Source organism: Eriocheir sinensis, chromosome 21 (genome assembly GCF_024679095.1).
Source record: "Eriocheir sinensis breed Jianghai 21 chromosome 21, ASM2467909v1, whole genome shotgun sequence".
Taxonomy (NCBI): Eukaryota; Metazoa; Arthropoda; class Malacostraca; order Decapoda; family Varunidae; genus Eriocheir; species Eriocheir sinensis.
This window is the reverse complement of record NC_066529.1, coordinates 14,844,886-14,857,385: the sequence shown is the minus strand read 5'-3', so window position 1 is coordinate 14,857,385 and position 12,500 is coordinate 14,844,886. Positions and strand designations below refer to the sequence as shown.

Genomic DNA, 12,500 nt, shown 5'->3' with positions numbered 1-12,500 from the left:
ACTGACTACTAATTAACTGATCGATAGATTGCATAATTGACTGATCACCTGAGTAATTGTTTGACTCAGTCTCCCTACCTGCTTAACTGACTGACTGGTCAGACTGACTCGCTGACTAACTGGTTAGTTTTGACTCTCGTTTATGTAGTGCAAAACAATAATGCATTTAATTAAGATGTATTATTTTTTATTATTTACATATATTGTCTATCTTATTTTTTTAGTGACTAATTTGATTTTTTATGTATTTGCACATCTAATAGTTATTTTGAGAGAGAGAGAGAGAGAGAGAGAGAGAGAGAGAGAGAGAGAGAGAGAGAGAGAGAGAGAGAGAGAGAGAGAGAGAGAGAGAGAGAGAGAGAGAGAGAGAGAGTGAGATAGAGAGAGAGAGGAGAGAGAGAGAGAGAGAGAGAGAGAGAGAGAGAGAGAGAGAGAGAGAGAGAGAGAGAGAGAGAGAGAGAGAGAGAGAGAGAGAGTTTCACCTAAAACACAATCATCACCATCATGGCTCATCATCAGAATGGAAGCCTTCAGGCTGCTATTTTTTCTATCATTATCATCATCAATTTTTCATTACTATTGTCAATGCACCTCTTTTCTTCTCATTTTCATTATTATTGTTTTTTTTCCTCATCGGCCACGCCTCCAGCTTCAACACTATCCCCGCACACCGTTCACACTTGTCCTCCACACCTGCCTTCTTGACCTGGCCTTCGTTCCACCTGACGGCCATTCCATCTCCACGCCACACAAACCCACACGCAGCACCGGCCATACCACAAAGTCACTCACTCCTCCTCCTCCGCTCGCACTGTCCCTTACATGTATCTTATCTTATCCAAATCAGTTTCCTTTCGTTTCCTATCTATTTTTCTATTTTTCTTCCCTTTCTATCCACTTCTCATTTGTTTTCTTTCCTCGTTCCATTTAACATTTCCCAAACATTTCTGGGCTTACAAACACCCTTTGGATTTTATGAGCCTAGTGATAGTCTAACAAGGCTCCTGCACCATCAATGTGGATAAACACTCATGAGATCCCGAAGAACCCCCTTTGTGGCTTTTGTAAATAGTCGCTGTGGGAGCCGAAAACGTCTGATAATACGGGCCTAAAACTCCTTCCTCTCTGAACCTTCTCTTTTGACTAATGCCCATCCCGTCCTCAGGTCATCGTGGTGTTCTATGCCGCTATCATCGTCATCCTTCTGGCCACCAACATGCGGAGACCTCGATCAGCACTGGCTCGTTCCCGCTCTCGATCTCGTTCCCGCTCTCGCTCCCGCTCCAGGCACCGACATGAGGCAGTGCTGGACCCAGAGAACGGCAACGTGTCCACCAAGCAGACGAGGAAGAAGAAGAGGGACTTGGAGTACAGCGGCGAGCGGGTGGAGAACGTGTAGTGCTGTGGTGGTGTAGTGCGGGCAGTGTAGTGTGAAGGATGGTGGTGTTGGTGTGGTGTGGTGTGGCCCAGATAGGTTTTAAGAAGTAATTTTGTCAGTATTATTCTAAGTGATGGCTAATTATAAGTATATGGGTGTAGGTATGCTGGTTATTACCGCCCGCAAAACAATTTTGCGGAAGGTATTGTTTTCAGCTGTGTAAATTGGTTTGTTTTTTACCGCCCGCAAAATAATTTTGCGAAAGGTAGTGTTTTCAGCTGTGTAAATTGTTTTTTTTTGTATCTGTAACGCGATAACTTTTGAACCATTACAGCTAGGATGTTGAAACTTCATAGGCGGACTATTAATGGCCCCATACAGGACAAGTTCGATTTTCAAGGTCAAAGGTCAAAGGTAAAGGTCACCGAGGTCAAAATTAAAATAATCCTTCCACTGGCACGAGTTTTGAGATGTGAAGCAAGGCAGGTCCTCGCCCAAGACTTAATTGCATATTTTCACATTTTGAGCACTCCGACCAGAGGGTGTTGGCAGCGGGCGGTTTCCACTCGTTAGTGTCCAATGTATAGTTATTATTTTTTTTGTCTGTAACGCGATAACTTTTGAACCATTACAGCTAGGATGTTGAAACTTCATAGGTAGACTACTAATGGCCCTACACAGGACATGTTCGATTTTAAAGGTCAAAGGTCAAGGTCACCGAGGTCAAAAATAAAGTAATCCTTCCACTGGCACGAGTTTTGAGAGGTGAAGCAGGGCAGGACCTCGCCCAAGACTTAATTGCATATTTTCACATTTTGAGCACTCCGACCAGAGGGTGTTGGCAGCGGGCGGTTTGCACTCGTTAGGGTGTCCAATGTCTATATATATATATATATATATATATATATATATATATATATATATATATATATATATATATATATATATATATATATATATATATATATTTTTTTTTTTTAATGAAATTGTTATTCTTCATGTTTTCATTTATTGTTATATGTTTTCCTTGTGGATTGTGCTGCTGTTCGTTATTGGTGTTATCTTTAAGTAGTAGTAAGGGGGGGGAGTGGTCAAAATATCGAAAAATGGAGGAATGCATTTTCTGTAAGTTTAGGCATCCCTGCGCGCCTGCCAGACATGTTACGTATTTAATGGCGGTCTTACGCAGTTAAATATCCGCAGCCGTCAAACGCTCAATCAACTGAGGTTTGGATAGTCTACTGTTTGCTTCATATCTCTGTTATTTATTGGTTTATTTGACTTAATTTTTTTTCTTTTTGCTGTACGATACTTTATCCAGGCCGCGCTCGCGCTGGGCACTGTTTTGAGAGTGGACGTCACGTTACGGTCTTTTCAGTGACCAAAGAACAGTCGGGAGTGATGGTACGGAACTTTCGCGCCCATTTTTCCCTTTGTGTTTCCAGTTATTTGGCTTGTTACACTCGCAATAACAATGCCTCCCAAGAAAATAACTGCACTCCGGAAAGCTCAAGGTGAGCGTCTGCAACAATTCTGGAATAGGAGGAGAGTAGACTGGTGTTGGGGGAAGCGGCGTGTGTGAGCAGCCCGCACCGCACCCCCTCAGTCACACCTGATGTGACGCCGGAGGAGGGAGTAAACAAACCTCATAAGACTGACAGACTCCACTCTAAAAGTCAAGTTTGCTGGGTATGACAAAGTACTCTTCTCTACCACCGTCAGTGTCATGCAGCATAACTTCAGTCATGAGGAGGGGTCTGTCTTTGCTGCTCCTGGTTTGACCAAGACTCTGCATTCCTTGCAAGGAAAAAGAAAGTTTGAGTTTGACAGAACAAGTCCAAGGGTGCACAGGAAGCCAAAAAGAGGAAGATGCCAGAGGAGAGGTTCGGACTATGAAGCTGGCGCTTTCTAACATTCAATTCAAGCAGCAAGTTTTGGTTGCTCCCAAATAGTGGTAGTTAACCATATGCAATATTTTTTTTGTATTACTTGTAGATTAATGGAAGTTGCCCAGTTTGTAGGGGGAATGTTTAACAACAGCTATAAATACATTGGAACTAAAAATTATAAAAAAAATATGTTAATAGCAGTTGTTTAATTTACACACGAACTTTAAACTGCATTCCTGAAAAACTTTTATCAAATTCAAATGAATATAACTCTCATAGTTTTCAAGGAATTTTCATTCTGCAAAAGGCATATTGATGAGAAAACACTTATCTAAAATTTTAGTTCAACAGGATATTGTATTTCGAAGTCAAAAAGTCCATTTTTCGGAATAAAATGCAGTATGCCGATCTTTATAAAAAAAATGACATTTTTCAAAAATGTTTTCAACTATTTTTTTTTGTTCTATTGTAAGGAGTAAGCACATAAAATTTGAGCATTTTTAAGTATTAGTGTTCGAAATCTATTCAATTGAAAAATGACCCCCCCCCCAAAAAAAAATGTTTTATGAATTTCATGTAAACCTTGCACAATCATTTTTGATAGTATCACTGCAATTCCTTGCATTTCTGCATTTTTTAATTTTTTGACCAAGAGTCCCCTCTCCTTACTTCCCCCTTATGAAAGCCTTTTATTACTGTATTTTTTGTCTGTATCTTTCTTTTCCTTCTATTATGTAGTTTTTCAACTGTTTTCATATCATCCATTTTTTATATATTTCATTGTCTACCTTTTTCTCGTGAAGGATTTACATTTTTAATTTCTTCCATTCAGGTTGTATATGCCTGATCTTTAATATTTTTTTCTCGTTTTATTACAATTTTCTGTTTAGTGTTAGTTTTCTGTATTGAAGTTTTCTTGTTTCATGGTTATATTTTTTTCCTTCGTCTTATTTTTCAACTTTTCTTTCCTACTTGTTTCTTGCTTATCGGTGCATTTTCACAGTATTTCTACCTCGTTTACCGTTTTCCGTTCGCGTTGATTACACTATAGTTTTCATCAGAGGTGTTTATCATACATATCAACCCTCCCCCCCCTGAGTAGATCCTTCCAGCAGCCATACAGCCCCTTTCTTCTCCATTTATAGTGTTATTTCCATTAGTTTGCTTTCTATTTGTATTATTCGAATTTTTTTCTTACTTCTACTTCGCTTTCCACCTTTGTTCTCAAAATTCGTTTCCTTCCTTTTGTTCAATTTACATTTCCTTTCTTTTCCCCTACCCGTTATTCATTTTAGTTCCTTTTTCTTCCCTTTCAGTCCTTCCCATCGCCTATACCTTTTACCCTTGCTGTGTCCTTTCTTTTGAATTTTGCATTACATGTCTTCCGATCATAAACTGTCTCTCTTTATCCTTTCTATTTTTTCGTAGTCCCCTCACCTCCTCCCCCTATCACACGTCAGTGGTTATCTGTTTACTCCTTTAAACTTATATACATTCGTGTGTCAGAAAAATATAAGCAAAACTTTGTAGATAAACTGTGAAAAGTTTTAAAATGATGTTTACATTTAGGGTAGGCGGTGGCTGAGTGGTTAGCGTGCGGGCCCTGCATTCACCGCGTGCTGGACGACGCGGGTTCGAATCCGCAGGCTACCACCTGGGATTTTTAAGTCACCGCCGATTGGCCAAAGACTACCCACATGCTGTCCTGAAGACCACCCATCAACCCAGACTCTAGAAGAAACCGTCCAAGTGAATCAAGAATGAATTCCGGGGGGCAGCATGAGCCAAGAATTAATGGCGCCACTATAAAAATTCCCTGCACCATAACGGGCTTGGGCCGACCACCAGGCCCCTGAAGAAAGCCTACCGGCGCATTAGGCGAACAAGTAAAAAAAAAAAAAGTAGCTTTATTCCCTTTTAAAAGTATTTATTCGGTATCGCCTTTTCTTCCTTTTTTGACGCTCTCTCTCTCTCTCTCTCTCTCTCTCTCTCTCTCTCTCTCTCTCTCTCTCTCTCCTTTCCTTTTTTCCATCCATCTATCTTTCTTCTATTCCGCCATTCCTCTCTTTGCCTTCCTCCAGTCTCTAAGTCATTCTTTCCATCCTTCTTTCTCCCTGACATTCTCCCTCCCTCTCTCCCGTCCACCTATTTTCCCTCCCTCCCTGGCCCCCTCCCTCCCTCTCCCACCCTTGCTTTCTTAACTTCAGTTTTAAAGCATAAATAAATTACCTCTTCCCCGTACGATGTATTTCCCCACAGCATCCCTTCAGTACGTAGCGTGACTCCTGCACGCGCCAGAAGAAAAGAAAAAAAAGAGGAAAAACAAGAATCGTAGGCAAAAGTTGGTTTAGCAGTAGAGTGGAGGATGAGTGGAACCGGCTTTGCAGTCATGTTGTGAGAGCTAATAAGATAGTTACATGAAAGAAAGAATAGATACATATATGGATAGTGAGGTTAGGTGAGGATACGTTCACAGGAACGGCCTACCGGGCTCTAACAGACTCCTTATATTCTTATGATGGAGATGAAGACGGGAGGGGAAAATGAGGGAACAAGAAAGGAAGGGGCAATAATTAGACATGCGGCTATCAAAGTGACAAAAGAGGAAGGAACAGGGGCACAAAAACAGTTAAGGAAGGAAAATTGGAGAGTTCGGTGTGGAGCAAATAGACAGGTAGAGGTAGAGGTAGAGGGGGATGGTTGGGAGAGAGAGAGAGAGAGAGAGAGAGAGAGAGAGAGAGAGAGAGAGAGAGAGAGAGAGAGAGAGAGAGAGAGAGAGAGAGAGAGAGAGAGAGAGAGAGAACAATATGGAAAGCTCTCCCACCGTCTTTCTCTCATGTCTCAGTGTGCTCTGAGCCGTCGGCGGGGAGCGTGTTGGGCCGCATTGGTCTGACTCCCTGGCGCCGCGCAGCACGGAGAGTGAGAGTGGCGTGAGGAGAGAGCCGGACAGGTGGTGTGGCTACTTACCTCTCACGCACGCCACCACTTACCTGTGGGGGAAACAAGGACGTTATCAGTTTTTACGTTTTTTCCCTTCAATAGTGGAAAGATGAAAAGTTTGGGAGCAAGCGGAAAACTGGTAGACTTTGAGTAAAAGAGAGAGATAGAAGGGGCGAGATAGCAAGTTCAGGTTGATTAATTGATTGTGCGAAAGAACTTATAAAAGAGTTAAATATTCTTCATTGGAGTATTAAGAGAGATATGAAGTAAGAGGAATCGCAGTGCAGTGAAGTGTATTGTAGTGTCAACACAGCAACACACAAGACAGCACAACACAACAAACATCAACACACAGGACAAGACAACACACCACAACACCTCAGAACAAAACAGAACGGGACAGGGCATCATCATCGCCATCATTATCACATCTACATCAACAACAACTTGCGAACAAACACCATCATCACCATCGAAATCACCATCAATACCAGACGCGAGAACCAGAAAGAGAGGAAAGAAAAAGAAAAGACTCTGAAACCGAGAATAAAGATGGACAACTGATAGTATAGGAAAACACTGACATATACTGAAACTCCCCCCCAGAAAATAAAGGAAACAAACAAACAACAACGATAAGATTAGCGACAAAAAAAGGACACCTCTCCTCCCGAAATTAACCTCTGATTTTGGACACTCCTTTAACCTCTGTTCGGGAGCAGTGAGTAGCGGGCCTTTTTTTCTTTTTTTTTCTTTGCGCCCTTGAGCTGTCTCCTTAGCTGTAAAAAAAAAAAAAAAAAAAAAAAAACACCACCACCACCACCGAAACGGACATTCACGCCCTTGACACATTCAACAGGTAAGTCACACACACTCTCTCTCTCTCTCTCTCTCTCTCTCTCTCTCTCTCTCTCTCTTAGCTTGACCTTTCAGTATTGCAAGGCTCATAATGAGGCTCGTCTCGACTTGACGGAGAGGAAGAAAAGCATCGAATCTATTTTTCCTTCCTCTCGTCCCCGCCTCCACTCTCTCTTCACCCTTTTTCTTTCTTTCTCCTTCTCCCTTTTTCTCTTCCTTTTTCGCCCACGTCTCCACTTCACTTTTTTCATCCATCTTCTTTTCACTCTTCTTTCTTTCTGTCTCTTTCCGCGTCTCCTCCTTCACCCATCTTCTTCCTCTTCCCCTCCCCCTCCATGATCTTCCTTTCTCTTTCGTTCCTTCTCTCCGTTTTTTTCTCTTCTTTCGTCCTCGTCTCCTTTCTTCCCTCACCCTTTTCAATCCTCTCCTCTTCCACCACCATCACCACCACCACCACCAACAACAACATCAACACCAGCGTTCTCTCTAGGTTAGATCAAGTTCAATCCCATCTCTCAAAGTCACGCTCGTCACTCCATGGAAAAGCAAGTTGCCGAACCACATCCTTCCTTCTCACATTCCTCAAGTAAGCGGAATTCGGCTCCTAATATTCCCATTCCAGAAGGTATTTTACGGGAGATTGTTGGCTGGAATGAGAACTCTTGCCTAGGCGCGTCTTGCCCCGCCCCCCTGCAAGAGTGGCTGGCACCCCTTACACCCACCCCTCGCCGCACACCCTCCGACCGTGGCTTGTTCAGGATGGGTTCGAGCCTTCGCAACAGCGACGAAGTGTTATTACTATTTATGCTGCTATTTCTGGGCCGCTACCGCCATGACTACTGTTAGTATTGTTGTTGTTGTTGTTGTTGTTGTTGTTGGTGGTGGTGGTGGTGTTGTTGGTGGTGTTTGTGTTGTTGTTGTTGGTGTTGTTGTTGATGGTGCCACAACTACTCCTACCACTACTACTACTACTACTACTACTACTACTACTACTACTGCTACTACTGTTGCTGCTAATGCTGCTACTACTACTACTACTATTACTACTACCACCACCACTACTATTACTACTACTACTACAACTACTACTACGTACTACTACTACTACAACTACAATTATTACTACTACATTACTACTACTACCACAGCTATATAAGTCTTCTTTGTATAAAACTGCTAGGATTACTGCTGCAAGCGCGCCTATAAAGCTGCTCCCAGGAATATTTTGTAGCCTTGTTTGGAAACATTGGGTAACGCACAGCAATCCGATTATCACATCCAGGCGAGGGTAACGTCGACCCACTATATAGTATTCGGCTGCCGAGGTTTGCCTCTATTCATGTTATGGCGAGGCGCTTTATGTATTGCCAATCGAAGAGTAGCAAGAAAGCGTAAAGTAATTCTTGCATGTATAATTTTCATGAATAAGTCAGCTCTGCTATGGATGCAAGCGAATAGTACTTGATGAAAGTAATCTTCAGTCACATCGTATTTAAGATTCAGCCGGTTAATGCGAATAACCTTGTGCAGCGTTGCCACGTGGCTGGCGTAAGCAAATAATAAGCTTTTAGTCCGTATTTGAATCCTCCCGACGGCTGACCTAATGACCATCGCCGAGTGACCAAAGATTACGTGCTCGTTACCACCCGAGCCGAAACATGACTGTGACATCGAAAAAGAGGAGCGTGGTTAGTGCGGGCCTTTGTTCTGGGGCAGCGTGAGGCGGTTCCCCGGATGGTGTGATGAAATTAAAAGTATATGGAGTGTGTACATCGAAACTGCAAACTAGAGGCACAAAACAGAGACGAATGGAAGCGTTTTGGACTGACCGGTCCTGACTGGATTACGACAATGACGGCAAGGACAACGACGTCGGTGATGATGATGAAGGCCTAGATATTAAATTAACGACAGTCAAGTATCCATTACTAAAAGATAAAGGTTTCGGAGATACAGATGAACACTGACGCACAAATCAAGGTAGGCAAGAAAAATCCTTACATTCACCTTTCGTCCCACCTTTACGAGTTTCATGCTGGTCAGGGCATTTCTGGCGGCAGGTCGACAATAACACGGTACACATTTATACAGAGAGAAAGAAAGGCTAAAGGAAAGGTAAAATGGAAAAGATGGATCAAAGGGAAGGAAACGAAAGATGAAAGTAATAAAGGAAAAGAGAAAGAAGAAAAGAGGAAGGAGCTAGACTGAGGGAAAGTAAGGAGAAAGTAAAAGGAACATGTAAGGGATGAATAAAATGAAGACAGATCAAAGGAAAGGAGACGAAAAAACGAAAGAAACAAATGAAGAAAGCAAGAAAGAAGAAAGGAAGGTACGAAACTGGTACTCTACTGAGGTAAAGAAAGGAGAACGGAAAGGTGAAAGGGAAAAGTAGGACTGAATGAAATGAAGACAGATCAAACGGAAGGATACGAAAGATGAAAGCAATAAAGAAAGGAAGCAAGGAAGAGAGGAAGGTGCTACAGACTGACGCAGGTAGGCAGGTAGCCTAGGTGGACAGCACTTTGATTCGCGCAAAGTGAATAATGAAGACAGATCAGACGGGAAGAAACGAAAGAAACAAAACAAGCAAGGGAATAAATCGTCGAGTGACGTGTATACAAGACTAGGGTACATACGTACATACGTAGGTACGTAGCTTAGTTGGGCAGCACTCCGAGTACGACGTACGGAAGAACCTGGAAGAAGAAGGAATAGACAAGAGAAAAGTAGACCGCTGGAAATAAAAGAAAGAGGAAAAAAATGAAGAGGACAAGACGGTTGTAGGAAAGAATGAGATAAATATAAGACACAGTTGAGGTAGTTGAGGAGTGGAACGAAGAGGAGGAGGGAGGAAGGGTGAGAAGGGAGAAAGGGTAAGAAGGGCTAAAGGGTGTGTAGGGAGAAAGGGTGAGAAGAGAGAAAGGGTGTGTAGGGAGAAAGGGTGAGAAGAGAGAAAGGGTGTGAAGGGAGAAAGGGTGAGAAAAGAGAAAGGGTGTGTAGGGAGAAAGGGTGAGAAGAGAGAAAGGGTGTGTAGGGAGAAAGGGTGAGAAGAGAGAAAGGGTGTGTAGGGAGAAAGGGTGAGAAGAGAGAAAGGGTGTGTAGGGAGAAAGGGTGAGAAGAGAGAAAGGGTGTGTAGGGAGAAAGGGTGAGAAGAGAGAAAGGGTGTGTAGGGAGAAAGGGTGAGAAGAGAGAAAGGGTGTGTAGGGAGAAAGGGTGAGAAGAGAGAAAGGGTGTGTAGGGAGAAAGGGTGAGAAGGGAGAAAGGGTAACAATGGAGGGACGAAAGGCTGAGCGAAATGAAAAATAGCCGGGGCTGGAAGACAAGGAAACGAGTGAGAAAAATGGGTGAGACAAGGACGGGGAGGAAAGGATGAAGAGGGTGGAGAGGCGGGGGCGAGGAACTTCAGGGAAACGTGGAAACAAATGAATGGCGGAGTGAAGACGAGGAATACAAGTGGGCAGAAAAGGGAAAGGAAGGGAGGAAAACTATAGAAAGGGAAGGAAACGAATGCAAGAGGGAAGGAAGGAAGCAGTAAAGGATGGATGGAAGAAAGGTCGAGTAAGGTAAAAATGAATGCAGGAAGGAAGGAAGAAGGCGGACGGCAAAGGAGGTAGAAAGGGAATACAGAAGGAAGGAAAACATAGCTGCAAAGACAGAGAGAAGGAGAAAGGGAAGGAGGGCAAAGAAAGTATGAATGAAAAGAAGGCAGATCAAGGAGAAGGAAACCAAAGAAGAAAGAGAGAAGGAAAGAAAGAGAATAAAAAAAGAAAGGAGGGTACTAGAACGGAAAAGCAAAGGGAAAAAAACGAAGAAAAGACTAAATACATGAAAGACAGAAGAAAGGAAACAAAGAAGGGAAAGGAAAACGAAAGTGTAGGAAGGAGATAAAAAGGCAGAAGGAAAGGAAGGGATAAAGGTTCACATAAATGAAGCTCAGAAGAAAGGAAACAAGGAAAAGAAGGAAAAACTGAAGCGTAGGAAGGAAAGACGAGAACAAGATATAGGAGGAGGAGGAGGGGGAGGTGCAAGGTGAAGGATGGAAGGACAGTCAGGTAACATGCACAAATATATAACAGGTGAACTGTGCATGACACACCGCGCACCTGACCTGTCTGGGAGGAGGAGGAAGACGACGAGGGAGAGGAGGAGGAAGACGACGAGGGAGAGGAGGAGGAAGAGGAGGAGGATATAACAGTCTGATGCAGAAGATTGTAACCATGGACCCAGAGACGTGTGTGTGTGTGTGTGTGTGTGTGTGTGTGTGTGTGTGTGTGTGTGTGTGTGTGTGTGTGTGTGTGTGTGTGTGTGTGTGTGTGTGTGTGTGTGTGTGTGCGTGCCAGAGAGAGAGAGAGAGAGAGATGAGAGTCCTGGTGGTCGCCTCGCACTGCCCTGCTAACTGCTTTTTACCGCGACGCAAAATCAATTAACCTGTTTGTGTTGACTCGATCTGAAAACATTTACAGATCTGTGCGTGTGTGTGTGTGTGTGTGTGTGTGTGTGTGTGTGTGTGTGTGCGCGCATCTGCGACTCGGTAAGGCATTCCTGGCATACAAGTCACGGCTGAATTGCGTTCGAGATTCCATTCATTCTTGCGGCTCCGGTCTCGCTACCTCCCTCATTCCCTCTTTCCTTCGCTACCTCTTCCCTTCCTCCTTCCCTCCTTCGTTCCCTTCCTCTTCCCTCCCTCCTTCCCTTCCTCTTTCCCTCTTTCCTTCCCTCCTTCCCTTTCTCATTCCCCCTCTTCTTCTCTCCGTCCTTTCCTCTTGCCTTCCGTCCCTCTTCCCTCCCTCCTTCAATCCTTCCACCCATCCCTACTTACATCACACTCTGTCTGCGTGTCTGTCCGTCTGTATGTCTTTCTTTCTAACACACACACACACACACACACACACACACACACACACACACACACACACACACACACACACACACACACACACACACACACACACTCCTATGAATTTTATACCTCTCACTGTACTTTCATCTCCTGTTTCCTTTCTGGCCGATCTATCTCTGCTGTGGTAGACGGTGACTGTTCTTACCCTAAACCAATCAACAGTGGAGTCCCTCAGGGCTCTGTCCTATCTCCCACTCTCTGTTGTTCATTGATGGTCTTTCAAAAACAAACAGTCCTATCCATTTTCACCCCGATGACTCTACTCTGCATTACTCAACATCTTTTGATTGAGGACCCTCCCAACAAGAACTACATGATTCCAGGCTGGAGGCCGCAGAACTTAACTTACTATCATTTCCGACTGCGGCAAGAGGAACCTGGTGTCCTTCAACGCCTCAAAAACATAATTTCGCCAACTACGAACTGGGCACAATCTTCCAAACACCTATCTCCAATTCTTTGACAACACTCAGCTATCACCTTCTTCTACACTAAACATCCTCTGTCTATCCTTAACGCAAAATCTCAACTGAAA

General features: G+C 43.5%; 2 protein-coding genes across 4 annotated transcripts in view; both read left to right on the top strand.

Annotated features, from left to right (window-relative positions):
• Nucleotides 1-12,500, top strand: part of LOC127001728 (uncharacterized) — a 179,847-nt gene that overhangs the window by 112,673 nt on the left and 54,674 nt on the right. The window contains exons 4-5 of one of the 3 annotated variants that reach the window (XR_007755431.1): nucleotides 1,166-1,807; nucleotides 2,101-2,229. Coding sequence is in view for 1 of the 3 variants with exons in the window: in XM_050866838.1 (XP_050722795.1) it covers nucleotides 1,166-1,399 (234 nt within the window). In the remaining 2 variants the exon portion in view is untranslated. Of the gene's footprint in view, nucleotides 1-1,165; nucleotides 2,230-12,500 lie in introns of those variants that run through there. The other 2 variants (XR_007755432.1, XM_050866838.1) reach the window with 2 other exon arrangements.
• Nucleotides 6,127-12,500, top strand: part of LOC127001727 (uncharacterized) — a 60,170-nt gene continuing 53,796 nt past the window's right edge. Inside the window, exon 1 of the mRNA XM_050866837.1 lies at nucleotides 6,127-7,066. The gene's annotated coding sequence lies outside the window, so the exon portion shown is untranslated. The remainder of the gene's footprint in view (nucleotides 7,067-12,500) is intronic.